The 27,988-nt window shown below is 50.3% G+C and overlaps 1 protein-coding gene across 17 annotated transcripts in view; it reads right to left on the reverse strand.

Annotated features, from left to right (window-relative positions):
• The window catches only part of ANK1 (ankyrin 1), a 240,387-nt gene that overhangs the window by 43,622 nt on the left and 168,777 nt on the right, over positions 1-27,988 (reverse strand). For 9 of the 17 annotated variants that reach the window (XM_016959398.4, XM_016959394.4, XM_016959403.4 and 6 more), the window contains exons 5-23: positions 27,701-27,799; positions 26,201-26,386; positions 24,889-24,987; positions 24,292-24,390; positions 23,882-23,980; positions 20,417-20,614; positions 18,858-18,956; positions 18,356-18,454; positions 17,707-17,805; positions 16,407-16,604; positions 15,731-15,829; positions 14,911-15,009; positions 9,526-9,723; positions 7,027-7,125; positions 5,260-5,358; positions 4,927-5,025; positions 2,932-3,024; positions 2,430-2,502; positions 338-434 (exon numbers count right to left, since the gene is read on the reverse strand). In XM_016959398.4, the coding sequence (XP_016814887.1) occupies positions 338-434; positions 2,430-2,502; positions 2,932-3,024; positions 4,927-5,025; positions 5,260-5,358; positions 7,027-7,125; positions 9,526-9,723; positions 14,911-15,009; positions 15,731-15,829; positions 16,407-16,604; positions 17,707-17,805; positions 18,356-18,454; positions 18,858-18,956; positions 20,417-20,614; positions 23,882-23,980; positions 24,292-24,390; positions 24,889-24,987; positions 26,201-26,386; positions 27,701-27,799 (2,231 nt within the window). Of the gene's footprint in view, positions 1-337; positions 435-1,310; positions 1,335-2,429; positions 2,503-2,931; positions 3,025-4,926; positions 5,026-5,259; positions 5,359-7,026; positions 7,126-9,525; positions 9,724-14,910; positions 15,010-15,730; positions 15,830-16,406; positions 16,605-17,706; positions 17,806-18,355; positions 18,455-18,857; positions 18,957-20,416; positions 20,615-23,881; positions 23,981-24,291; positions 24,391-24,888; positions 24,988-26,200; positions 26,387-27,700; positions 27,800-27,988 lie in introns of all 17 variants that reach the window. The other 8 variants (XM_016959397.4, XM_016959396.4, XM_016959393.4 and 5 more) reach the window with 1 other exon arrangement.

Here is a 27,988-nt window from a genome sequence, read left to right on the forward strand (position 1 = left end):
GGATGAGAAGTTGAGTGTGGATAAGAGGGAGAGGGGGTGTGGATATAAGGCTGTGAATGAGGGGAGCCTGGGAGAGGATGGGAGCCTGGGTGGGAGAGGAGGGGAGCCTGGAAGAGGAGCAGAGAGGCGTCCAGGCAGCACGGTGTGAGGGAGGCCTCCGCCTGCCCTAGTGGCTAGGGTGCAGAGCTAGCTCATCCTAAGGTGCAAACCGTCTCTCTCTGTGGGCAGCGAGCCCAGCGCCTGGCCTGCTGTGCCCTTCCTCCCTCTGGAATCCCTGCTCTGAGCCACAGGGTTGCATCTCGGCACCCCCGGGGACCCTCCCGGGAGCACTGCTCACACTTGGTCTAGCTTCGGCACAAAATCCAGCAGCTCCTTCTCTTCATCAACATCCCTGGAATCCCGCCTCTCAGCCTTGAAGCCGATGAGTTCTTCCCCTGAAACAGCAAGAGCTCAAGTGAGCGACGGGGTAGAGGAAGAAGAGTCCCTCTTTTTTTAAAAAAGCTCTGTTCCCGCTCCGCCTCTGGGGGCTTGCTCCTGAGGAGTGGGGAAGGTCTTGATGCTGCAAGGAGACTGAGAGCAATGTCTTTGCCCAGTCCTGGTCCTCCAGCTCTGGGATAGAGAGCAGGGCAGCCAGCTCCTGACATCTTAGATGCCTGAGGCTTTGCAGGAGGCCAAAGACACAGCCAGAAAGAACTTTGTTCGCTTAGTTCCAATTCAAAACAGCCCTTTTAGCTGTGCAATGGCACCAAAGAAGGAACTGCTACTGCTCTTTTCCACTCCACACCAACAGAAGAATAAATTACAGTGGAACTGGACCCACTCATTTCAAAGGGCTGGAGAATTTTTTGTAACAATGGCAGCCAAAACCTCATTACTTCCAAAGCCCATCACAAAGAGTTTCAAACTATGGGTCAATCGGCTGCCTGCACCTCTGACTGCCTCTTTGTTTCTCTCTCCTAGCTTCAACTGGAGCCCCGGCCCTCGACCTTGAGGGGTCATTCATTGCCACCCAGGAGTGAGCACCATGGCTTGTGATCTGGAGCTGATGGAATGGAAGAACAACAGCTTATGTGGTTATGATCATAAACACGGTGGCATGGGCACAGACACAAAGATGGACAGGCAGGAGGTGCCCGCCAGGCATGGGTCTCATGGGTGTGAATTCCCTGGTTTAGCTGAGCTCCTGGCTCCAGCTTATTAGCTGTCAGAGGAAGATGGAAAGCAGGAATGGATTAGTGAGCATCAGGGTTGCTTAGGGTGAAATGCACTCTAGTAAGAAAAGACCACAGTAAACAGAAAGCGTTTCATACCCATTATAGTTATATGAGCAGTTCCTGGAAAGCAAAGGAGAGCAGAATTGAAAGAAGGACCACATTGAAGGCAGTTAAAGCGAGAGGCATATATTATCCAAAGGAGCACCAGAAGCTCTGCTTCTCTAGTTGACAAAGTTATACAACCATGAAATTATCCAGATGGAAGGGACCACTGAGCTGATCCAGCCCACCCCACTATTCAACATCCTCAGAGTTGAGGATCCTACTACTCAACACCCCCATCTAATTAGTGATGAAATAAGGTTTGCTGGGGGTAGGAAAAATACTAGAAGCATTCTGTAGTTCATACAAGCTGAGACTATAGTAATTTCTTTCTTTTTCTTTTAGAGACAGGGTCTTGTTCTGTCACCCTGGCTGGAGTGCAGTGGGGTGATTACAGCTCACTGCAGCCTCAAGCTCCTGGACTCAAGCAATCCTCCCACCTCAGCCTCTGGAGTAGCTGGGACTACAGATGTGCACCACCACACCCTGCTAATTTTTAGTTCTAATTTTTTGGAGAGACGGGGGTCTCCCTATATTGCCCAGGCTGGTCTTGAACTCCTAGCCTCAAGCAATCCTCCAACCTCGGCTGCCCAAAGTTCTGGGATTACAGGCATGAACCCAGGCACCCAGCCAGACTATAGTAATTTCATAATCACAGAAATAACCCAAAACCTACTGACCCACTATGTGGTCAGAAGTGCAGCTTAAAAGGCATGCTCACAGATTTTGAATAATCCACTTAGTAGTGGTTCAAAGCACAAAGAAAGAACCAGGCAGAATTTTATTACAGTTCCTCATGGTGCTGAGACTTGATCTCAGTAGAACCACGCTCCGATTTCATACACATCCATAATCTATGCAAACATACATGTGTTTTTGAAACTTCATGGGATTTTAAATTTAGTCAATGTTCCCTCACCTAAGTATTAATAGAGCAGTATTTGTGATAGTAGACAACAGTTATAAAAAGCAGGTCTCCCCAGTTTCAGTGTCCACCTACAGTGCTTGGGCGTGTTGTAAGGGGACAAAGCCGGCAGGTGGCAGGAAGCCCCCTTGGAGGGTGCCCGGAGACCCTCTGTCCCCACCAGCCTGAGCTCTTTACCCCAACGTTACCTTCATCTTCCGAGACATCCAGGATCTCATCAACTGTCTCAGGGAAACTCATTCGATGCTTATCACTGACTAACTAAAACGAGAAAAAGCAGATAATTCAACCCAAACTAGAGCCGCACACATTTTTTACCGGCCCAGCGGTTCCCTGGTCATGCCTGTGGGGTTTCCCACAAATGAAGAAAAACAGACGGAGGAGGCGCTCAGCCTGGAAGCTGCCGGGCAGGAACCACGGGGATGGGACCCGGGAAAACTGGCTTCCCATCTCCCCAAACCCCATCCACTCCACTGCTGCCCGGAAAGCTGGTCCCGCCCCTAGTCCTCGGGCCGCTAGGTGGCAGCACAGCCCCGCTGGAAGGGGGACAAGCTCCCACCCGTCGGGCGCGGCGCCTCCGACCCGCGTCCCGGAGCCCCAGAACGCACCCCACTTCCAGAGTAACCCCAGGCACGCCTGTGCGCCAGGCTGAGTGTGTCTGGGGTGGGTGCGGGGGAGAGGCAGACATACCACGAAACTGGTTTCATCCGTGACGACCTTGAGCACGTCGGTGACAGAAATGTAGCCCAAGCGCTTGGCTATGGCCAGAGGTGTGGTTCCATCCTGGGGAAAGAGCAGCCCGGGTGCAGTCAGACAGGGGATGGAGTCTAGGAGGCGGGGCTGGCCCCCTAGACACAGATCGAGTTCACCTTCTAGTTGTTCAGGAGGACCTGAGTGGACAGACGTCACCGTGGGGCCCAGAAAGAGATCCCTGCACGTGTGTGTGCCTAGATGTGTGTTAGCAGCAGCACCCACAGAGACGGGTGTGGGAGGAGGGAGGGCAGCGGTGCTTTCGATCTGCAGCGTCAAGTGTGGGGCCTTGCAACCCAGCAGAGGAAATCTCCCAAGGAGAAGTCAGGCTCTGCTAAGTGGGAACCCACTGGGAAGGAGGTCAGGAAGTTGCCAGATGCAATTTTAGGAAGATGAGGACAGAGGAAGGCTGCTTGCTGCTCCCAAAGTCTGTTCTTGGGTGTCAGTGATGGGGTATTAAAATAGTTGAATTAATCCATATACTTCAATGAACTCTAATCAGAATACTCAGAAATCACAAATCACCAGAAATACAGCAAGGGCATATTTTCTACTTTGATTCAAAGAGGAAGAGCTACGTGATCATAAATGGATACTGAGGCTTGATTTTTCTTTTGACTTCTCTACTTCTAGGATGTGCCTTGGGCTCCGTTCAGATTCAAGCCCAGCTGCAGTTGCAATTTCTGCAACCCCATCTACAATCGAGTCCACTTTTGTGTGTGTGTGTGAGACAGAGTTCACTCTGTCACCCAAGCTGGAGTGCAGTGGCGTGATCTAGGCTCACTGTAACCTCTGCCTCCTGGAGTCAAGTGGTTCTTGTGCCTCAGCCTCCCGAGTAGCTGGGACTACAGGTGCCTGTCACCTCACTCGGCTAATTTTTTTTTTTTGTATTTTTAGTAGAGACAGGGTTTTGCCCTGGAGTGTTGGCCAGGCTGGTCTCGAACTCCTGACCTCAAGTGATCCACCTGCCTTGGCTTCCCAAGGTGCTGGGATTACAGGCATGAGCCACTGCACCCAGCCAAGGGTCCACATTATTTCAGAGATAGAAGCAGACACGGAGATAATTTCACAGAACTTCCACATGGTCAGATGAGGAAGCTCACACCGAACGATGATTGCTGATGTCACTAAAGATAACCTTGAGCCCTGAAAGATCAGGAACCACCCAGGACATTTAATTATGTTCAGTTGTACCATACTGAAAACAGTTTCACATATTTTAGAATGGGTTTCAACAAGTATTTATATATGTGGTATGTATGTGTGTGTGTGCATATATATATATGTATATGTGTGTGTGTGTGTATATGTGTGTGTGTGTATATATATATATATATATATATATATATATATATATTTTAAGACACAAGGTCTTGCTCTGTCTTCCACGCTGGATGTCAAGTGGGCAACTGGAAAATGGACACTGAACTGCAGTGGCGCAATCACAGCTCACTGCAGCCTTGACCTCCCGGACTCAGGCTATCCTCCCACTTCAGCCTCCCAATTAGCTGGGACTACAGCTAATACGTATCACCACACCCACATAATTAAAAAAAATTTTTTTTTGTAGATTCAGGCACTCACTATGTTGCCCACGCTGGTCTTGAACTCCTGCCCTCAAGCAATCCTCCCACCTTAGCCTCCCAAAGTGCTGTGATTACAGGTGTAAGCCACTGCACTCACACTCAAGAATGTTTTAATAAACATAAAAGAGGAGGGTAAATGGTGCTTAAAAGGAAAACGATCAATTCACCAGAAAGAGGAACTGATCACAGCACCCCATCCCCAGGGTACCCAAGGTAGCTGTGGCTTTAGGGTGCTGCGGCCCCGTCCAGGCCCTAGACACGTGCATTAACCTCTACGGTTAGAGGAGTTCACACAGGGCTGCTGCCATGGGGAGCAGTTTTCTAAACTCAGGAGAGAGAGTGTACTCACCGAGCTGACCTCGTTTGGGGAAGCACCGTTTTTCAGAAGCAGAGTCACGATGTCTGTGTGTCCCTGCTGGGCCGCCTGGTGCAGGGGGCTGTATCCTAGCTGCAAAGTGAGCAGACATTTAGGCAGGGTTAGCCAGCCACTAGACAGAGACCTGCCTACACATGATAGTGCCTGCCCATCTTCGAAGTGGGACATTAATGAAATGCATTTTCCCCCTTTCTTCCTTCAGGGTCCATGGTCAAAACCCTAGTGCTCCCAGAGCAGCTCTGGCTTTACCCTGATGTGGCATGGAGAAGGGTCAGTGCAGGAGTCGGGGCTGGGGCACCCCTGTACCTTGGTCTTGGCATTGACATCTGCCTGGTGCTGCAGCAGAAACTTCACCAGCTTGATGTTTCCATAGTGACTGGCCACATGGAGGGGAGTGTAGCCCATCTGAAAAGCAGATGAGAAGGAGTGACCGGAGCTGTCCTGAGCTGGGCATCACATGAAATCCTTCCCAAAGCAGCTGATTCCAAGAGAGAATGGACAGGGAGCCCCTTGAAGGCTGACATTGACAAGCTGAATGGCTGCTGCTGGGCAGAGACCACCAGGCTGAGATGCTTGTGGGAGACCCAAGGGGAGACGTCAAGCGGGCAACTGGAAAATGGACACTGAACCGCGAGAAGAGGGCTATGCTGGGGTCGTCAGTGCATGGGAGATCTGAGAGCTTTGGAGGTGAGTGAGGTCCCCCAGAATAAAGTGGAGGGTGAAAAGTGGGGCCGAAGGAGTGAGGCAGAAGCAGAAAAGAGGAGGGAAACCCTGAGAGACCAGCATCACAGAATCCCAGGGGAGCTATTTCAAGAAGGAAGAAACAGCCTTCAGGCCTGGGAAGGGTGCTGAGATGAGGGCAGATGGGGATGTGGGGTCATGGTCACTCCAATGACAACAGGTTTTTTCCATTAGAAAGCTGAAATCCCATTGAAAAACCCCCAAAAGGCTGTCCAAGTGACTGTGGTGTGATGGAATTTATGAGAACTGGTCATGGCTTATTGAAATGCAAGGGCTTGGGACATTCGCTCATGTGAGTCTGGGCTGTTCAAGGAGTCTGTCCTGCTGAATTTTGTGGTAATGCCTTCCTGAATTTCGGGCCGGCAGGCCAAGGCCCTCTGAGCTCCTTGGTCCCAAGTGTCCCGGGAAGCTGGTGCCAGATTCCAGAGACCACCCAAGCACAGGTCCTCCCCATAATGGGATGGCTTTTGGATCCTCAAGGCCATTCTAACCCACAGGACAGGGTCTCTCTGTGCAGGACCCCAAAAGACTAAACGGGGCCCGCAAGTGAAGCCTCAAAGATCCAGAACATTCGTGGATTTTAAGCAGATTGCTGTGGAAGCTGCAGGCAGTTGGAGACAAAACACAATTTCCAGACTTTTCTCAGGGTGACTTCAGCATAACATTGTTGCCGGCATTTCTGTGCTACTCTGGAGGGGGCGGGAGCTCCTGGTACTGTCACTGTCCCTTCCTTTTAATATGGTTCCCTTGTGGGGAAAAGAAACAAAATGTGGCTTCTTCCATGAAGCCCACCTCCTCGCACCAACTGAAAACACTCTCTCTGCACTCTGCTTCCAGCTCCTCTCTTAAGAGTAAATATCAAATTACGCTCTTCCTTCCTGTCCCTAGCAATCACCTCCACACCAAACTGCAGACACCTCGTCGGCAGATTCCATTCACATAGCTCCTTGCACATACCAGAAGTTCAAAGAAAGTTGAACTGGATTTAACCAAGTGCTGGAAGAAAAGGGGCTAAGCTTTTGTGTGGATCTGGGGAAACTTGACATTTTGACATGCTAACTACTCATGTTAGACAGGTCTTAGAGTCATGATTAAACATTCGTCCCACTTTCTCACTGCAGAGGCTCAAAGGTCTAGCAAACTTTAAAAAAATCCCCAATGGGAAAGTCAGGTAATTAGGAGTAGTGTTTTCAAACTCCACTGCCAGCCCTAGGAAGTGGCAGAGAAGAATGTCCCACTGGGTCTTTGGGGTTTCAAAGCTCTGTGGAAGATTCAATTCTGAAGTGTGAGCAAGGAGTCCACACAGACTGAAGTTCCGGCTGCCTGCCTTACCCGGGTGGTGGCGTCCACCATGACGCCGTGTTTGATCAGCACATCTGCCACTGGAACGTGGCCTTCTTGTGCTACCAGATGGAGGGGAGTGAGTCCGCTCTGCAAAGAAAAAGACGTTCATCACCTTCTAGCAAGTAAAGAATTCCAGGCCACAAGTAAAGGGCTCTGAGGTCTGGGAGCTGAAGCTAACTTTGCAGTCACCAACTAGTTATTTGGCTCCAGGCAAAGCTCTTCCTGTTCTGGGCCCCAATGTCCTTATCTAAAAAGTAAGGTGGTTACACTACACCAGGGGTTGGCAACTTTTGCTGTTAAGGGCCAGATCATCAATATTTTTGGCCATGTCTCTATATGACTAACATTTAAATGAATGGGCATGGCTGTGTTCCAATAAAACTTTATTTACACAAACAAGTGGTGGACCAGATTTGGCCCACGGGCCCATAGTTTGCTGACTTCTGATCTAGATGAACTTTATGGCACTTTCCCGTCGTTGGTGCTTTATGGACTTCCCAGTAAAGAATGCCCCATTTCCATGGTGAATTTCAGAGCCCTGTAGCTTTGGTTTCCTAATCTAGACAATAGGGGTTATCATGGATCCATCTCAGGGGCAAGGTGAGGAGCGCTGGAGAAAGCACAGGTGAAGCACATTGAGAGGCACACAGTGCTGTTTAAATGGCTGGGCGCGGCGGCTCATGCCTGTAATCCCAGCTACTTGGGTGGCTGAGGCAGGAGAATCACTTGAACCTGGGAGGCAGAGGTTGCAGTGAGCCAAGATTGCACTACTGCACTTCAGTCTAGGTGACAGAGCAAGACTCCATCTTAAATAAATAAATAAATAATGTACCATACTGTTATCACTGCACAGCCAGTGCTGGCACGGTCAAGAGGGCAGAGCATCCCGCCAGGATTGAACGGACCATATTCTTGCAGGTGGCATCACAGCTTCGTCAGGAAGGCAGTAAGGTATCAGAGATGTTGTTTGATATGTGGGCACCCACATGAAAATGTCAGAAAAGTCTTCTCTCCCCTGGACTTTGCCTCAATACACTTTGCTAACGTGGGACCAACAAAACGGATTTCTCTGCAGGCACAGACCGTGTCCCCTCTACAGGACTCCACTTGCCCTCCTCTGCCTTCTGCACACCCCGCAGGCTGCCCAGAGGCTTGTGGGCAGTCATGACGCCCCACCACACACTGCTGCAGCCAAAGCAGGTGGGCCTCTCCTGCAGGCAGGCGGGGGTGGCTCCAATGAGAACAGCCCTCGGTTGAGGAGTGACTGTGTCAGCCTCTCAGGCGGGCGCTCTGCCTCATTCTTGAGCTAACACCAATAATCTGCCTCGTGAGGGCGGCGTGTGGATGACAGAGTGGGTTTCCAGTCACCTTACGGTCTCCTTGCAAAGCTCACATTAAGTGGGGCAGTGAAGGAACCCAGAATGCCATGAGATATAATGAATATAATGGTCCTACCAGAATGGTTTGCTCATTGGGGGTCAATTGTTCAAATTTGTAAAAAATGTGCCAGATTTTGTACAAAATGTGCCAGATTTTGTACAAAATCTATAGGTTTTTAAGAAATCTTAAGTTGCCCTGAAAATGCTTGCCTTTCTGAATGTGTGCTATGTGAATTTATCATCAAAGAAGTGGTTCTTCACATTGCATGGTTCCACGTATATGAAATGTCCAGAACAGGCAAATTCCTAGAGACTGAAAGATTTGCAGTTGTGAGGGACCGGGGGCTCTGGGGGAAATGAGAAGTGACTGCTAACGGGTATGGGGTTTCCTTTCGGAGTGATGAAAGTGTTCTAGAGTTAGACCATAGGCTGCTGAATTCTGTAAAAATACTAAAAAACATCGAATTGTAGAGTTTGAAAGGGTGACTTCTAGGTGAATTATATTTCGATAAAACTGTTATTTAAAAAAGAAGTGATTTTTAGTCTTTTTTTTTGGGTCACACATTCCTTTGAGAAGCTGAGAAACATTATGAATGCTTCACCCAGAAAACTGCTCACGCGCCCTTCCTCCCCAGATGTGTGCGCAATTTTAGAAGGCTTTATCCTCACACACCTATTGTTGCTGGAGTGAGAACTCCTAGTGTATAGGTCAGTATTTTTAAAAATATCTTTCCCCCACGGAACATAGAATATTTAGTCCCAAATGACAGAATGCACTCCTGAAGGTAGGCACCGGCCTATATTTGGGAAAGTTTATTATGGATTTTAATACTGATCTTTCTGCAGATCCTTAGGTCAATCTGTTTAGAAAGATCGGCAAAGGCTTTGGCATCAGAAAGGCTCAGAATCCTCCCACCTTGGGAATAAACAACCTTTCTGACTCTGTTTATTCATTTATAAAATGAAGGTGAAATGTATGCAGGGCTGTTCCAAGGATTACACACACACACCCCTAACTCAGAACCTGGGCACACATAGATGCTCAATATGAAGACACCACACGTTGTTATCCAGCACTCCAGGGCAGATCCGAAGACACCATGCCTACCTTGTTCCCCAGGTTGCCATTGGCTTGTTTCGAGAGCAGCAGAGCCACCATCTCTGCGTGGCCCTCCTGGGCGGCCAGGTGAAGGGGCGTCACACCTTGCACCGACTCGGCGTTTGCTGAGCCCCCATACTGCAGCAGACTACGGGCCACCTCCACCTGGTTCTGCTTGGCAGCGATGTGCAAAGGGGTGTAGCCATTCTGAAACAGAAGAAGCCACCCAGAGCCTGGTTACAGGAATGCTGAGCTGACAATATCAACACACAAGCAGGGGCTGAGTCTGGTTCTTGGCCGGCTGGACACCCAGTGAGCAGGGCTGGCATCACCCAGGAGCAATTTAGGTAAACAAACAAACAAACAAACAAAATCCATTTGATTTGGAGACAGCTCCTCAGGCTTGCATAGCCTCTATATGTCCATCTTTTTTCACCATCTGTTTTCTGTTATGCTTTGACAAACTGCTGGACAGGAAGAGAATAACAGGAAGGCTGGGTAAGGAAATGAAAGATTCTCATTTCTTGCTTCCTGCAATAAGAGCCAAAAACCCCAAATATTTCATAAAGAAAAAGAAACATCAGCCCCTTTTCTTTCCCAGTGCAACTGGGCCAAGTGCTGCCCTCTGGGCCTTGCCGGCATTAGGCAGGGTGGTTTAAGGGACATGCACCTGGCAAGGGACTTGAGGATGTGGGACAGTCCTCACTCCACTGTTAACTACCTGTGTGACCCAGGGCAAGATGTTCCATGACCTAGACTTCCTTCTGTATCTTTTAAGTCATGAAAAGTGGATAATAGCATCTATCTTGTTCATTTCTCGAAGTTGTTAGGTGGATCAAACGTGATACTATACGTGAAGGTATGTTCCAAAATTAAGATATAAAAAGTTGGCAGGGCACAGTGTTCATGCCTGTATTCCCAACACTTTGGGAGGCTGAGGTGTGAGGATCACTTGAGGCCAGGAGTTTGAGACCAGCCTGGGCAACATAGCTAGACCCTATCTCTACAAAAAAAGTGAAAAATTAACTGGGCATGGTGGTGCATGCTGTAGCTACTCAGGAAGCTGAGGTGGGAAGATGGCTTGAGCTAAGGAGTTGGAGGCTGCAGTGAGCTCTGATCGTACCACTGCACTATGGCCTGGAGCAGAGTAAGACCCTGTCTCTACACATAAAAATTTTAAAAAGTAATGCACCTGTGTGTCATGGTTTTGCAGTGCACTGGTTTGCAAGACATTATAATTGCACAATGAGATGAAGAAGCTTGCCTCAAAAGTAAATCAATGATGTCACTGTGCACTGTTTATTCAGCCAATTTTTGTTTTTATTATTATTATTGATAGCAAGACTGTCTCAGTGAAGGAAGCAGCGCATGGGTTTACATTCTGGAGCACACTCCTTATCTCCCTGCAGGCAAGAGACAGTTCCCAGGTGGGCACCTTTGCTCATCACTGCCGAAAACCACTTTCACCTGCATTTTTTTGCGCTTCATTAAAACCACATAAGGTCACTAGGGCAGGCATTTTTATTATCCTATTGTGTGGAGAAAGAGGCCAATTCTCTGTAAGGTTAAGCACCTTATCTAATGTCACATAGTAAGCAGAACAACAGATAACCCAACCTTGAACTTCTGATTGCACAGCCCAGGTAATTCCAGCTAGAACAGTGGTTCTCAAACTCTGATGTGTACACAAATCCCTTGGGACCTTGTTAAAATGCAGTGTCTGATTCAGAGGCGCTAGGGAGGGCCCGAGATTGTGCATTTCTAGCAAGCCCCCAGATGATGCTGACAATGCTAGTCCAGGGATCACACTTTCAGTAGCAAGGCCCTAGGGCACTCAGGGTTAAGGGCAATGCCAGGCTGGAGGACGTCCTGGACATGCGCCCACCCAGGCCCATAGCAGATGGCTGCCCAACGTGGGATCTGTCTCAGGGCACGAGATTTCCCCACCTCGGCCAGCATTCCTCTGGCTGAGGACTGAGTTCTCCCTGCCAGCCACTCTCTTACTGTGGAAACCAACATTTCTGATTCTGCCAGGATCACTGGTCAGGAAGAGGAAAGGGAAAGAAAGGGGCTGGCCAAGGCAGTCAAAGCCCTGGGTACAGGGAAAGCTCAGCAAGGTGGGCCCATAGGTGGCTTTTGTGGTGAAACGAAAAGTTGTGACTTACCCAAGGAATTGAATTAAATTGAAAAATCATTTTCTTTGAAGAATGACATGAGATAATCCTTTCTAGTATTCTTCCTTTTTAATTTGATTATGTTATGAGAAAACATTAAATTGTTCTTTGTAGGTTGTGTTCATGTAACAAGATCGGCATTTGGATTATAATAAGTTTAATTAAACAACATGATTTTTGCACTGTATTAAAAGAGAGCAAAGGAATGGGGTGCAATGCCGCAGATCCAGCCTGAGATGCAGGGTCGGCTCAAAACAGAGCTAAGCCTCCCCACGATTAGACACGGAGCACCAGTCAGCGCTGGCCCAGAGAAGATTTTCACTATGTAAATGAAAAATAAAACCCTAAGCCCCAAACAGATCCCATCTAGGCCAAAGAGATCCCAGAAAAACCTTAAAAATTGAATTCCCAGCCACGAAGGAAGGGAGGTTGGACACGCCTTGCTATACCCACTTCCTTTCGGAGTTTAGGCGCAACTGACCGGCATTCATGTTAAAAGAGATCATAAGACTAACCAAAGGGACTCTTTGTGACAAGACACCAAATTATCAACAGGACCCAAGGCCAGAGTAGGCAAGGGCTGAGTCACATGTCCCCTGGAGGTCACTCGGCCCAGGACCCTGGTGAACAGACCCTTCTCTCAACTTAATGCTTTTCTGCTGATTCCAAACTTTTAGATAAAGCTTTACTCCTTTAACCAATTGCAAATTAAAGAATCTCGGAATCTGCCTATAACCTCTGGGACTTTCTAGGTATTTTTGTCAATATATACCTTCCATGTATTGATTTATGTCTTTGCCTGTAACTCCTGCCTCTCTAAATATAAAAAACCAAACTGTAAGCCGCCTCAGACACACTTTCTCAGGACCTCTTGATACTGTGTTGCCCAGGGCCATGGTTATCACATTGGCTCAGAATAAACCTCCAAAATACTTTATGGAGTTTGGTTTTTCCATTAATAACTACATGAAAGCAATGATTATTAGGCCATCTTTTTTTTTTTTAGACAGAGTCTCTCTCGCTCTCTTGCCCAGGCTGGAGTGCAGTGGTGAGACCTTGGCTCACCGCAATCTCTGCCTCCCGGGTTCAAGCGATTCTCCTGCCTCAGCCTCCCAAGTAGCTGGGATTACAGGTGCACGCTGCCATGCCCAGCTAATTTTTGTATTTTTAGTAGAGACGGGGTTTCACCATGTTGGCCAGGATGGTCTTGAACTCCTGACCTCAAGCAATCTGCCTGTCTCGGCCTCCCAAAGTGCTGGGATTACAGGCTTGAGCCACCGTGCCCGGCCCTATTAGGCCATCTTTTAATGTACAAGGGACCATCACTTGAGCAATCTGCAGTGTGTTCATGGATGTATCCTCAGGAATCCCAGGCCACCTGGGAAGCAGCGATGTCCACACTGGCAAGGCCAGCCCCCTGTCCTGCCCAAGGGTAGGCCTGCCCTGGACATGGCTCAGGCTACCAGGTAAACCTCTGGTTAAAATTGAGATACAAGTGCCACTGTGACTCTCAGGACACGGACTGCCCCTCTGAGCTTCCCCTAAACCAGAACTAAAATGAACAAATGAACTTCTGCAGGTGACAAGGACAAGGACAACTAGGCTGGAAAGTCACGGAGAGGGGAGGGAGGAATGTGTGCCCGCAAAAGGCTCTTCTTTCCCAAGGAAATGAGCTCATCCTAAGGAATGCACACGGAGGGAGCTCTGCCCAAATGTTCAAACAACATTAGCATCAAAATTAGAAAGGGGAGGGTTTGGTTTGGGTGCAGAGAGATTTGCATGTGAAATTCTACAAAATTGCCAGACTACTTTGGAAACTATTTTTTGCCATGGAAACAAAGCCCATCTGTACAGGGTTTGTGCTTGGATTTAGTTATCTTTAAATATAATGAACCTGGCTCCCGTTCCTTTTATATAAGTAGGGGAGTGAGGAGGAGGGGAGTCCAGGTTTTTATTTTTAGAGGCAGGAGTAAGTCGACATCGCAGCAGGGCCGTGTGCTCCCTCTGCACAGCGACGTGGGACTCACTGCAGCAGGGACAGGAGGAGACAGCTGTCGGGAGCCGGCGTCTGTAGAAGAGCAATGCTGCAAGATGGGGACACGTGTCTGTCCAGGGAGGGAGAATGCGCCGAAGCCCTGCACTGGCACTGACGCTCCCTGCCTGGGCTGCGGAGGCCCTAAGCCAGCAGGTGTTGGCTGGAGTCACATGGGGTCCCACCCCGAGGCTCCTTCTCTGCGGCACTTGGATGCCTGCCACATGACGGATCTCCCATAAATTATCCTGTTTCCCATGCGCCTGGCTGCCCCATAGAGTGCAGGTACTGCGTGTGGCTTTTGTCTTCCTGGCCCCGCTCCCTCTCCTCTCCCCTTCTCCCCGCTGGCCACCAGTCCCGAGGTGCCTATCCCTACACAGCCTCGCCTTCCCAGAGCGGGCAGACTGTTCCCAAAAATGGTCCTTCCAGCTTTATCCTTGTACTACCCAACCCCGTGGGGTCTTCCAGAAGCAACCCATCTGCTCCCTCCTCTGATTCCCTCAAGGGTCACGGAACCTGCTGCTCTGAGCAGCTCGCCTCCGAAGCTGGTGTGAGGCTGGGCCAATGTGTCTCACATTCAGGTGAGCCTCCCTACAAAAATGCCACTATCTAAAAGTCTGATCTCAGAGACAAATGAATTTGGAGGTGATCATTCTCATTTTAAAGAGGTCCCTTGTTTCCAGGTTCCAGCAAGCTCGCCAGCAGCCCTGAGGATTTCTCAAAGTACGGTCGCTGTGGCCCCAGCCTCGGAACCATGCAGAGAGTAGGTTAAAAATGAGGCTTCCAGGCCGCACTGCACAGTCCCACGGAGTCAGAATCTAGCAATGCTAGAAACGGGCTCACCACTCCCCAGGGATTTTTATCCACACTGACCTCTGACAGTCAGTTTACAAAACCCAGCTGACGTGCAACTGCTTGGGGACACATTTGTTGTATAAAACAAGTTCCGCCTCTGCGAGGTAACCCCTGGCTGGGAATTGTTACCCACTTCCCATCCCACTCCTGGGCCCTGAATAGCGTGATTACAGGGCAGGTAACATGTGGGAAAGTGAGGCGTGATTTCTGAGGTAAAAATAGCAACAGAACGCAAAACCCTTGGGCTGCTGTGGAAACCCCCCTCCCTGAGGGACTGGAAGGTAGCAGGTGACCTGCTCTCCAGGGGCAGCTGGGGAGAGGGGCCGGCCTTACCCAGGCAGGGCTGTGCGGGGAGCCGCCCCGGGGAAGCAGCAGCTTGACGATGTCCAGGTTGTTGTGATGGACGGCCACGTGCAGGGGGGTCAGGCCATTCTGCAGGGGACAAAGACAAAAGAGGCCAGCTGTCACTCCCACGGACTTTCTCCCAGGACTCCCTTTAGGCATGGGAGCACCTATTTTATACAGTAAAATCCTGTTTAAAATCTTTCCCAGGCCAGTCTTAACTTGGAGTCATGACAGAATGTCATCGGCAGGACCCAGAGCCCTGTGGGAACAGGGGGGAACGTGGGCAGTGAGATCAATACACTTGCCCGGAGAAGGCCATCGGGTCTTTCCAAAAGGATAAGGCCTTTGACAGAAAGGCCAGTCTTTCCAAAGGCCATTCTCTCTCGATGGCTACCCATGGAAATATAAACAGGCCGGGTGCGGTGGCTCGCACCTGTAATCCCAGAGCTATGGGAGGCTGAAGAGGGAAGATCACCTGAGCCCAGAGTTCGAGACCAGCCTGGGCAACATAGTGAGACCCTGTCTCTATAATTGTTTTTTTAAGTTAGCCGGGCACGGTGGCAACTGCTTGTAGTCCCAGCTACTCAGGAGACTGACACTCGAGGATGGCTTGAGCCCAGGAGTCAAAATTGTAGTGAGTTGTGATGGCACCACTGCACTCCAGCCTGGGCAACAGAGCGAGACCCTGTGTCAAAGAAAAAAAAGATGGACAACACAGGCAAAAGATGGAATCTGCAAGTGCTGATGTCCATCCTCTGTCCTTGCCTCTAACCTGAGAGCTGCAGGGGAGGGCGGGGTTCAAACTCACTTTTCCGGCAGCATTCGGGTGTGCGTCCCGCTCCAGCAGCAGCTCTGCCACCCGCACCTTCCCGTACTTGGCTGCCACGTGCAGAGGGGTAAATCCTTTCTGAGGAGAAACAGGCTGTCAGGACCTTGGGGCCCCAGGGCTGTCCTCCCTGGAGAAAGGGCCCACGGCAAAGGAGGCTGCACCTCCGCTGGCATGGAGAGGCCAATGAAAGCAAAGGCACAGCCATTTTTGAGCCCTCTGGGAGGCCGAAGACCTCAGGACTTGGCAGGCATCCCTGCACTTACAGTCCACACTCCTCTGGCAAGAGGGTCTCAACCACCTCACAGTGGTAGTTGATTGCTGGCTAGCTGAGGGCAGGGTATGAGTCTTAATCCTTCTCATATCCCCAGAACCTGTTTGTGACTTGGCCAAAGCAGGTTTCAACTAATAATTGTGCCATGATAAATGTATGAAGGCTGGCTGGGTGTGTGAGAAGCTGTGGTGGACTTCCTGTTTTGGGGAAGGATGGAGACACATTGGCTTGCAGGTGGTGGCCAGCCCTGAGTGTGACGACCCTTCCAGCTGCTTGCAGCATCATTGAGGTGACAAAGAGAACCAGGCAGGAATTCCCCTCCGAGCTCCAGGCCTGGCTGAGTGAGCCTGTTGCTTCCTTAGACCACGAGGCGGGAGGCTGTACCTTGGTCATGCAGGCCTGGGATGCTTCCTTTTCCAGAAGGGCCAGGACTGTTTCCACGTGGCCCTCACGGGCTGCAATGTGCAGGGGGGTGTGCCCGGCGGTGGTGGCCAGGTTGGGGTTGGCGTTATTTTCCAGCAGGAGCTTCACCATGTTTGTGTGGCCGATGCGAGCTGCACAGTGAAGTGGGGTCTGGTCATCCTGGACCCCGAAGGGAAAACAAAGAAGAAGAAACGCTGATGTTACCAAATCCAACTTTTCATCTTACAGAGAAGCAAGGCAGGGCCCAGAGAGGGCAAGTGACCTTCTCAAGGTCACACAGCTAAGAAGATGAAGAGTCAGGATTCGAATCAAGTCTCTGAGTTACAGGAACCAACATGCTGTATCCTATTGAATCCTTACAACAGTTCTTCAAGTGAGCTGTTATTTCTACCTTATTTCTCAAAGGCCCAGCCCTCCCATCTGTAAAATGGGAATAATAACGTCTACTTGCTAGGGCTCAGCTGGGATCAAGCGGATAATGTACATGGTTTCTGCGTTTGGTGCATAAAAGGCACTCAATGTAGTGTGGCTGCTCATCCGTCTCCCACATCCTTCCTGAGTGGATGCGCTTGTCTTTCTGCTTGAACTCTAGTTTGATTTTCTCTGTGCTGGGGTCAGGGGAGTCTCAACTGCTGACAGAGAATGAGGACTTTTCCACCCACACCCCCCCACTTCCTGTTTCTGAATGCTGCTGTCGGGCTGCCTGGGCCAGGTCTCATGGGGCCCAGCTGGAGGCTTCCCTCGAGGGCACCAAACACAAATCACAGGCCTGACTCTAAGGAGAACCCATCGTGGCCTGTGGTTAGGAAGCCTGCTGTTGGCTGAGTGAGCAACCGGCAAACTCCACAGCTCTTCTCACTGTCTACTCCTCCAACCCCCACAAAATGTGTTTACAGCAAGGGGGACTCTCCAGTTTTAGATCAAGTAATTCTTGCCTGATTTTTGCTGGCAATGCTTTCTTTAAAAGGTTGCCCCCCTCCTTACATGGCAACTGTCATCGTTAGCCCAGGACATACTCAGGCCAGCCACGCACCTTGGACTTTCCTTATTTTAAAGAAATGTGGCTCTCATGCAAAAATATCCCTGGTCTTCTCAAACCCCCTGCAAAGCAGAATCTGAGCGCTCAGAGCGACCTGATCAGGATGAAAAGTGATCCCCAGGCCACAGCACTGCAGCCCCGCCTGGAATGAGGATGGGTTCTCTGCACAGTGCTGGAACTGCTCACATCTGAAACCCTTCCCTTCCTGCCTTCACTACTCACCTTGGCCTTGGCATTGACTTTGGCTTTGTTCTGGAGTAAATATTTGGCCACTTCCGTGTGCCCGGCTCTGGCTGCCATGTGTAGCGGGGTCTCCACTTTCTATAAAATAACAAAATTATAGAACTGTTCATACATGCCTGCTGTCCAAAACGGCACACACAGAGCTAGGAAGTGCAGCCTGGAGTGGCTTGGTGGGTTTTTGTCCAAGAGGTGGAGTTGCCCCAGCAGGCAGCTCTTTAGCCTGATGTGTGTGCATGTGTGCATGCGCATGTATGTGTGTATGTGTGTGTGCACATGCGTGCAGGTGCATGCGTGTATATGAGTTTATGTGTGTGTCTGTGTATTCTAGGTACACTTAAAAGTAAACCCCAGAGCTAATGAATATTCAAAAATGTAAATGTATTCCCAGTGAACACTTACAGACATTCCAAAATTATTGTCCAAAACAAAACCTCCAAGGTTTACGGATGTGTGAGAAATTTAATCCAGAAAGCGTCAGTACACAGGGATGTCCTCCCCCAGTCTGAAGCATTGGCTGTTCTGGGAATCGTAGCTCTGTCCCCAGAGAGTAGGACTGGGAGCACTGGTGAAAGCTGCCCTCTGAGCTCTTGGTCTAGGGGAGCAAGCCCCTGCCTGCCTGAGGGCTTACCACGTTGGAGACGTTGGGCGACGCCCCCCGCTGCAGGAGGTTCTTCACGATGGGAAGGTGCCCCATGAAGGAGGCCACGTGGAGAGGTGTCAGGCCAGACTGAAACAGACAAAGGCAGAGTCCGATAAGTGGGAGTCTTTCCGCTCCCCTGAAGAAGAGAGAACCTGACAGTATCTAACGCTTTCACAAATGATTTTCCAAGAAAAGGGAGCTATATGAGGTGGGTTTGCTTCCAAGAAAATGGTTGGAGAAAAAAATTACTGTGGGCAAGTCATGCCCACTCTTACAACTTGCAAAAATTGTGTCTGATCTTGGAAAGCTCCGTAAGACTTGACTCATGTTCCCTTGTCTTAGTCACCCCTGATTCATTCCTTCCAGCAGTCCAGACTTGCAGACACACACACCCCTGCAGCCATACAAAGCTACAAAGAGCGACTCTTGGAGAAGGTGGGTCGGGGGAGACCACAGGCCTGCCCCCAGGCTCCTCTGCAGTCTCTCCTACCTCGGTGACCGCGTCGATCGAGGCTCCCGTCTTCAGCAGCAGCTCCATGACACGGACGTGGTTCTTTTTGCAGGCGATGTGTAAGGGGGTAAAGCCATTCTGCAGCCCACACAAAGGGAGACAGACAAGCAGGAGCTTACACATGGGCCCAAGGAACGCCCAGAAGACCACCTGGCTGCTCTAAAAGGCAGCTGCTGCCCAGGCCACCAGCAGATGCCCATAGACCAATCAACGAATTGATGCCAATTGATTAGTCTTATAATGCCAATTAATGCAAATCATGTAAGAGACAGGTGGCTCTCACTTGATGCACTAGATATGTTCCTGAACATGTTGTTTATAAACCTTTTTAAAAAATTTATTCATATTTTGGATGCACTAAAAGATCCTGCCATTTAAAGCCCCCTAAGGGTAAATTTACAATAAAAGAGTACTTTTGTGAAGCAAATCATGTTCCCTCTTCCCTGAAACCACTGATCATTTTTAGTGAAATGGATTTCTGCTTTAAAGTGTGATATACTCTGAATGTAAACTCTGAAGGGCAGAAATGTGTATTTGTTTTTGTCTGTTTTTTTCAGTGCTTTATCCACTTAAGGCAGTGGTTCTCAAACATGGGAGGTGGTGGTGGGGGGGTATCATTTGCACCTCACCCCCAAAACATGTGGCAATGTCTGGGGACATTTTTTATTGTCAGCTAGGGAAGGAGAGCTATGAGTGCTTAGTGGGTACAGGCCAGGGATGCTGCTAAACATCCTACAACACACAAGACCACAAATATCGACCCCAAATGTCAATAGTCCTGAGGCTGGGAAATCCCAACTCCCCTGTAACAGTACGTGGCCTGTGGGCACTGCTCAGTGAAAGCTTTTTTGAGCGAGTGAGTGAATGAATGAATGAATGAATGAGCCATCCTCTGCCATCCCTGGAGGATATCCTGCCCCTCAGTTCTGCTGCCTTGGGAAGAGGCAGAGAGGAGACGTGGTTACAGGCATGCTTAGTGCAAAGCTACAGCCCTACTGGATCCCCAGACTCCCTGGGAGCCCCTGTCCTGGGAAGGAGGCAGAGGAACCACAGGAGGGATTTGCTCTGGGCCTGAGCTTCCCTTTACACGAGTGCCATGAGAACTGCAAGCCCATCTGTGGACGAAGGATGCTCAGCTCTGGCCATCTCATTCATCCCCAAAGCAGCTCAGAAAGCCACGCAGCCTCTAAGGAATCACTCAGCTCCAGGCCTGGCTCCACTGGAGAGATGCCCCAAGCCCGCATACCTACCATGCAGGATGCTTCCTGAGTCCGGTCTCCTGGGCCCAAACTCATCCCTGACCTCGGCCTGGTCACCGGGGTAGGGGTCGATACCCAGGTGGGTGTGCAGTGGAGGGTGCAGGAGGGGTGCACACCAGGCCCCCACCATCCAGTGCTGTCACACCCCACTGCTCAGGCCTCGAATCTGGGGAGCTCCGGGCACCTGCCGCCCTTCCCACAGGCCCAGCCATGCCTCTCTGGTCCTGCCCCCAGCCTGCCCTGCCACTCTGCACCTTCTTCAGCAGCACCCCCACTCACCAGGGCTCTGGAGTTGGGTTTGGCCCCTTTATCCAGAAGGACCTTAGCCACCCTGTGGTGTCCACAGTGGGCAGCCACGTGGAGTGGGGTCAGGTGGTCCAGGGTGATGTCGTCTATCTCTGCGTCGTATTGCAACAGGAGCCGGACACAGTCGAGGTGGTCTCCCTGAGCCGCCATGTGAATTGGGGACAGGCCGTTCTGGGTAAAGAGGAAAACACAAGCAATCACAAAGTCTTCTGGGGACCGAGCACAGAGATTCAGGACGATTCCAAAGTCACTCCCTACTTCTTCCCTACACAATGTTTCCACAAGTCTCCGGAGGGAGCTTGGCTCACCCTGGCCTCCACGCTCCTGCCGGTCTCTGACCACAGACATTCTCCTTTCCACCTGGCCAAACCTTCAAAGCCATGTCCAGCAGACCCACCTCTTCCAGAAAGCCTTCCTGACCACTCTAGACTCCTGTGGGCTTTCCTTATCTGCACCATGCGCTCAGACCTTATTCTCATATTTGCCCAATTATATCCATAGCTAACTTTTTAGGGGAGTGTATCTTTTCTCTTTACTTATACGCCTCTTAAGATCAGTGACTTAGCCTAATATTTCTCCTTAAATGCCCCACAGTGCCGAATACATGCATGTAACACACATCATGGTCCTTAAATTATGTGATTTTGAATGAATGAATGAATGAATGAATGAATTATGATAAAATAGAACTTGGATCTAAATCCCTCTGTTCCTTGTCCCTATCAAATGCAGTTCAGTTGAAGAAAATTCTGTTAAGGATACTCATTTCTCAAACAGCAATTTGTTTAAAAAACATAAAAGAGAGAGGAGACTCATTCATTCATTCAGACATTAATTCAACACATATTTTTCAAGTGATTAATGTGCACCTGGTATGGGTTAAGCTCTGGGGAAACAGAAGAGAACAGACGTAACCCCCGACCCAAGGAAGCTTGTAGACAGACATGGTGTTGTCTTTCAGTGCCCTGAAGTGGGATGATCAAAGCACAGAGGTGTGCACAAACAGATGGCGTCCCTGATGAAGGAGGGGCACTGGGAGGGAGGAGGTGAGGCCTGAGCTAGGACTTGAAAGGAGCTGAATGGAAGTTCACCAGGAGGACCAAAGGGGAAGAACATCCTAGTGAAGGGAGCAGCAAGTGCAACATCACAGAGGCAGCTACCCTAGGGGAACCCAGGGGCCTCCATGCAGTTCGACAGTCCGGGGTGAGGTGATTCCAAGCATGGAGTCAGGCTGGAGAGGAGGCTGGAGCTGCGCCAAGAAAGGCTAGGAGCTCAGGACCTGGGACTTCAGCTTTTAGAAAGTAGAAATGAGAGGATTTTCATCAAGGAAGACGCAAATCAGGTTCCATGACAGCAGATGTTAGTGTTACAGGCTGAATTAGGTCCCACAAAATTCACATGCTGCAGTCTTAACCCCCAGGACCTCAGAATGTGACCTTGTTTGGAAACAGGATCTTTGGGGATATAATAAGCTAAAATGAGGTCATTAGTGTGAGTTCTAATCTATGACTGGCGTCCTTAGAAACAGGGAGATTTGGGCACCTGCACAGCAGGAAAATGTCACATGAAGATGAAGGCAGAGGTCAGCATGATGCTCTATAAGCCAAGGAAACCAAAGATTGTGCCCAAACCACCAGAAGCTCGAGGAGAGACCTGGAAGAGATGCTCCCTCACAGCCTCAGAAGGAATCAACCCTGCCAGGCACTGTAGCTCACCTCTGTAATTCCAGCACTTTGGGAAGCAAAGGTGGGCAGATCACTTGAGGCCAGGAGTTCGAGACCAGCCTGGCTAACATGGTGAATCCCCATCTCTACTAAAAATACAAAAATAGGCCAGGCGTGGTGGCATGTGCCTGCAATCCCAGCTACTCAGGAAGCTGAGGCACGAGAATCAATTGAACCTGTGAGGCGGAGGTTGCAGTGAGTAGAGATCACACTGCTGCACTCCAGCCTGGGTGACTGAGTGAGACTTCATCTCAAAAAAAAAAAAAAAAAAAAAAGAACCAACCCTGCTGACACCTTGATCTTGACCCTCCAGCTTCTGGAAGTGTGAGACAGTAAGTTTCTGTTGTTTAAGCCACTCAGCATGTGGTTCTTTGTTAAGGTGGACTGAGCTAACTCAGTTAGTTACATTTGCATTTCAGAAAGGTTGTACGATAGTTCCCAATTGAAAAGTCACATATTCTCAGTAAGGAATTTTCATAAGCATTCTTTTCAGCCCCATTCTAATGATCTGGATAATAAAACAAAAAATCTTAACTTCTGGCCATGTATTATGTTTAAATACAGCACTCCTGGAAAAATGTTGGGAATTTTCTAATAATTTAACTGATAGTAGCAATTCTACTTTCATTTAGCTGAGGAGTTTTACTTTTAGATAGCTTTTGAAGACATTATCTCACATGGTCATCCCAATAATCCTAGGAGAGAGGGTGGGGGCTCTCCAGATGAGGAAACTGAAACACAGAGAGGGCAAGACACACGTTCATAGTCACACGGCAAATCAGCCAAGGATGGAGGGTTAAATGAGAAACTGCTTTAGTAGAGGACACCCTCATGCAACAGCACACACAGACACACGCAAGAACCAGTGTGGGGACTATGAATCATGACCCAAATTAATGACAGCTCTACAGAACAGAACATGATAATGTGTCGGGAATAAATCAGCTTTCACTGTATGGTCTAAGCCATCATTTTATGACAGAACTGCTCGTGGGAAACCTCCTGGGTAGCTGTGAGTGGGCCTGGCTTTTGCCTTGCTCTGCTCTGACACAGCTCAATTCACGGGGCAGAGGGCCCAGAGCAGGCACAGGCAGCAGTGTGGCTGACAGCTTTCACTCCTTGAAGACTCGAGTCCTTATGTTAGAGCCACGTAACGGGCCTTTTCTCTGGCCCGTAATGGAGCCTGAGAAGAACTGTGTTCTTTTCTTTTTAACTTCGCTTCAGTCTGGCCCAGGCTCTGAAGACTTCTCAGAGTACTTAGTGCCTGTCTTTTCTGGAGCTAGGAAGAGAGACATAGGGATTGATCTAGAGCAGTAGTAGGCGAACTACACAACCTGTGAGTCAAATCTGCCCTGCAACCAGTGTTTGTCAATAACATTTTATTGGAACACGGGCCCTAGTTTGCATATTGCCTATGGCTGCTTTTCTGCTACGTTGGCAGTGTTGAATCATTGCAACAGGGACCACGGCCTGCAAAGCCTAAAATTGTCTAATACCTGGTCCTTTAGATAAAAAGTTTGCCGACCCTGATCTAGTTACGAATTAGAGCTACACTGAGAGTCTCCTATGTGATAGGCCTTGTAATAAATGTCAAAGGTGCTATCTCATTTAGTAGTATTAGCATCTGTGTTTTACAGAAATAGGATTTGATGCCAGGTCTGTTGGACCTGGAGCCCTGCCTAGAAAATGCGCCTCACAGGAAGGAAGCACACACCTTGGTTTTGGCTTGGATTGGTGCCCCGTGGTCCAGCAGGATCTCTGAGATTCGCACGTGCCCATTTCGAGCTGCACAGTGGAGAGGTGTCAATTCGTCCTTTAAAAGACAGAGTCAAAAACAGAAAGCCCAAAAGGCAGCTATCAGAGGCCATTTGGAGAGAAGACTGCCTATGGCATCATCCCAGCCCACGCAAGTGCTGACGTTTCCTCAAGCACCAGCTCGACCTCAGCACAGTTTTACTATTGCCTCCCGCTGCACGCGGCACTGCCCAGAATACTGCTGCAGGCGGCTCTGGGAGGCTGGTGGTGCATCCCTAACTAGGTCACCAAGGGCCCGCTGCTCTGGGTGAGGCTTGTGAGGGGGGAACTCCCTCCCCCTGCCTGGCTACAGCACCTGCTGGCACCCACCTTGGTCTTGGTTTCTATCTGGGCTCCCCGATCCAGCAGCAGCCGCACCATGATCACGTTGCCCCTGCGGGAGGCGATGTGCAGTGGCGTGATGCCGTTCTGAAGGGAGGAAGCAGGACGGTCAGGGCGCATCATCCTTCCCTGGAATGCAGCTGCTGTGCACCCGCTCCCCTTGTCCCCAACCCCCAGTCCCCAAGCCTGCAACAGCGTTGTCAGGGCATTTCTGGCCTAAGACATTTTAAAACCTGAAAGGACCTGCCAACAGGATGGGTCATCCCACCACACCACCCAAGCCCATGCCTCCCAGAGTCAACATAACAGACTGCAGGAAAGTCAGTTATTTGGAAATCACTCTCTGCCCTCCAGGTTTCCCATTTTTAGGATGGGCAAATGGAGTTTAGGGTTTTCTCAAGACAAAGCAGGTGGAAACTGGGGGGTAGATGATCAGAAACCTGCCAGCAAGGAGCCCGACCAGACAGCAGGGCTGTTTAACCCACAGGCACTTCTGCCACTGGGATGAAACCCATGGTGCCGAGGCAGGAGCAACTGCCAGCCCCAAGCCCCCGGACAGTGAGGGCGCACGTGCCCCAGGGTTACCTGTGGTGTGAAATTGACGCTGGCTCCTCTGTTGAGGAGCAACTGGGCCACGTTGAGGTTCTCGTAGTGAGCCGCGATGTGCAGGGGTGTGAATCCCGTCTGGGGCACAACAGAGGGGGAGAAACTTGTTATATGTGATTTACTTCTATCTCAGAATCAGCCCTGGGATGCAGGAAACTCAGGTGGGGCAACAGGACTTTACAGACAAAGGAGATTTTGATGGGTGGGAACATTTGGTGAGGGGGTCAAGAGAGGCTTTATGGCACAGTGTATTCAAAAGCTGGGGGTCTGCCCTGAGCAACCCGAATTATATGTTAACCTCAGACTCTGTGGGCCCGTTCGTCAGAGTGATCACCGACAAAGAGATTTTCATTCATGAATGAAAGTGTAATGGGGCTATGGTCTTTTTTTCCTCCCATTTAGACAGGGTCTCACTGTGTTGCCCAGGCTGGAGTGCAGTGTGATGTGATCACAGCTCACTTCAGCCTCGACCTCCTGGGCTCAAGCAATCTTCCCACCGCAGCCTCCCCAGTAGCTGGGACTACAGGCGAACACCATCATGCCCAGCTAATTTTTAAAAAAATGTTTTAGAGGCGGGGTCTCACTATGTTGTCCAGGCTGGTCTCCAATTCCTGGGCTCAAACCATCCTCCTGCCTCAATCTCCGTCCATTGTCATCATTCTGTTCCAGAGCCTGAAGGCAGGCCTAACCCCACCCAGGTGTTTTCCAGACAAAACCCGGTGGATCTGGGGCCGGTGGAAGAGGGGAGGGGCGGGGTGCAGGAGGGGACTTTGAATAACTCCAGTAAATCCATTTCCACTAAAAGAAAACCAGCAGCCTCAGCCTACAGACAGCAGATCAGCAGTGCCTCCGAACACCGGAGAGCGTGCCCAGGTGCACGCAGGCGTGCAAGGTCCCGGACCCCCTTTCTCCACACCCCAGCCCCTGCACGCCTCCTCCCTCCACTACGGGGCAGCCGGGGAGGAGAGATGAAGGAACATCAGGAAGGCCGCCTCCTGGGGTTCCAGGGTGACCCGCCCTGCCCGCCTGGACACATTTCCAGATGACCTGGAGCAACAGGAACCACCCCCGCTGCTCACCAAGAGCACGTTTCTGGGCATCTGCCAGGGATTTAGAGCGGGGCTGTCCAGGGTCCCCTCTGCGTCCTGGGGTGAGGGCGCTCAGTGCGCACTGCCCGCCCTGCACGCTCGGTTCTCCTGCCTGGGAAGTCGCTGGGCGTGCGCGGCCCAAGGGCGTGCCTGAGCCCACGGGCGTCCGCGGCCCAAGGCTCCTCCCTCCTCCTCGCCCTCACCTTGGAAAGCACGTCCGGGTTGGGGTCGTTCTGCAGCAGCACCGCAGCCGTGCGCGTGTCGTCGTTGCGGGCCGCGATGTGCAGGGCCGGGAGGCGCACCTTCCCCTTGGTGCCGTAGTTGATGAGGTGCGCGACGACGTTCTCATGGCCCTGCTGCAGGGCCACCGCCAGAGGCGTGAAGCCGTCCTGGCCAGAGGAGGAAAATGCTTTGCTCTGACTCGTCTGACGCCAGCCGCCCTTCACACGGGACACACCCTTGCCCCTCGGGCTTATGCTCCCAGCAGCCCCAGCCTGAGGGACCTACCTCCACCAAAGCCCTCTTCATCCGCCAAGTTTAGCCTAAATGCCATCTCCTCCCTGAAGCCCTTCCTGCCTCCACTTCCTTTCTCTGCAATCTCACAGAGCCTGCCGAATTTTTCTTTAGCATTAATTTAGTTTTCCTTTATAATTTGCTTCCAGTTTGACTTGTTTTAAGAAACTTTTGACTGCTCAGATTCTTTGCCGGCTCTCTTTCTCACCCCATCTGCTGGTACCAGCATAGTGCCTTGACAAGGCAGAACATTACTAACACCGACCAAAGGCCAGAGTCCACACCAGGCCCTGATAATTCAATTGTGAGCTATTATTATTATTATTATTATTATTATTATTTTATTTTTGAGACAGGGTCTCACTCTGTCACTCAGGTTGGAGTATGGTGGTGCAATCATGGCTCACTGCAGCCTTAACCTCTTGGGCTCAAGTGATCCTCCCCCTTAGCTTCCCAAGTAGCTAAGAATAAGGCACACACCACCACACCCAGCTAATTTTCTTTTTCTGTAGAGACGGGGTCTTGCTGTGTTGCCCAGGCTGGTCTTGAATTCCTGGCCTCAAGTGATCCTCCCACCTCAGCCTCCCAAAGCAGTTGGATTATAGGCATGAGCCACTGCGCTTGGCCATGAGCTACTATTATTAATTCCCTCAGTTGTGGACATACTAAAGGGCACAGGACCACAGGAACTGATAAAACGGAATGACAACAAAGTCATGTCATTGAGCCATCCAAAGTTAAGGGTCAAGAGACTCCTTGGCTCTATCTAGTCCAGTTTCATCATTTCACCAATGACAAGACTCAGGACCATAGCTAATGAGACTTGTCCAAGGGTGCGTGGTGGTTTTGTGGCAAGAGCCTTTCTCATTAAGGCCCAATGCAAACTTGCCAACCATACACATGCATGCTTCGCCTGCCCCCTCCAGTCACAAGTATTGGCCATAGCGGGAAGGACACCCTCAAGTGTGACGTCGTTTCTTTGGTACGTGTCTGGGCCTTCTTCAAGACCCATGACTTTGTCATTAGTCCCTTGCAGAACCTGACAGCACTCTGGATTAGTGCAGCGACCTGAAGGTCATCCATCATGACATGGATGCACCCCAAGCCACATCCCAGGTAGGTGTCACCTGAAGCAAGGTTGTACACCTGGGAGACTTCTGGTGGTGACGACATTTTTCCAAGGTACTTACTTCTGTGGCTACATTCTGGTTAGCTCCATTTTCCAGTAAAAACTTAACCACTTCCAAGTGGTTCTCTTGTGCTGCCATGTACAGGGGTGTAAAACCTTTCTGTAAACCAAGAGAGGACATCATTAGCATCCACCCGCAATGTAAGAAAGGCCTACGCCAGCACAACGTCCTCTCACCTGGAGGACAGCGCTCTCTTCATTCCATTTCCTCCCACCTGACCCCTCCTAAGGAAACTCATTGTCATGGTGACTGGCGTCCTGGGATTATTACAAAAGGCCACAGAGGCTG

The sequence above is a fragment of the Pan troglodytes genome, chromosome 7 (assembly GCF_028858775.2).
Source record: "Pan troglodytes isolate AG18354 chromosome 7, NHGRI_mPanTro3-v2.0_pri, whole genome shotgun sequence".
NCBI lineage: Eukaryota > Metazoa > Chordata > Mammalia > Primates > Hominidae > Pan > Pan troglodytes.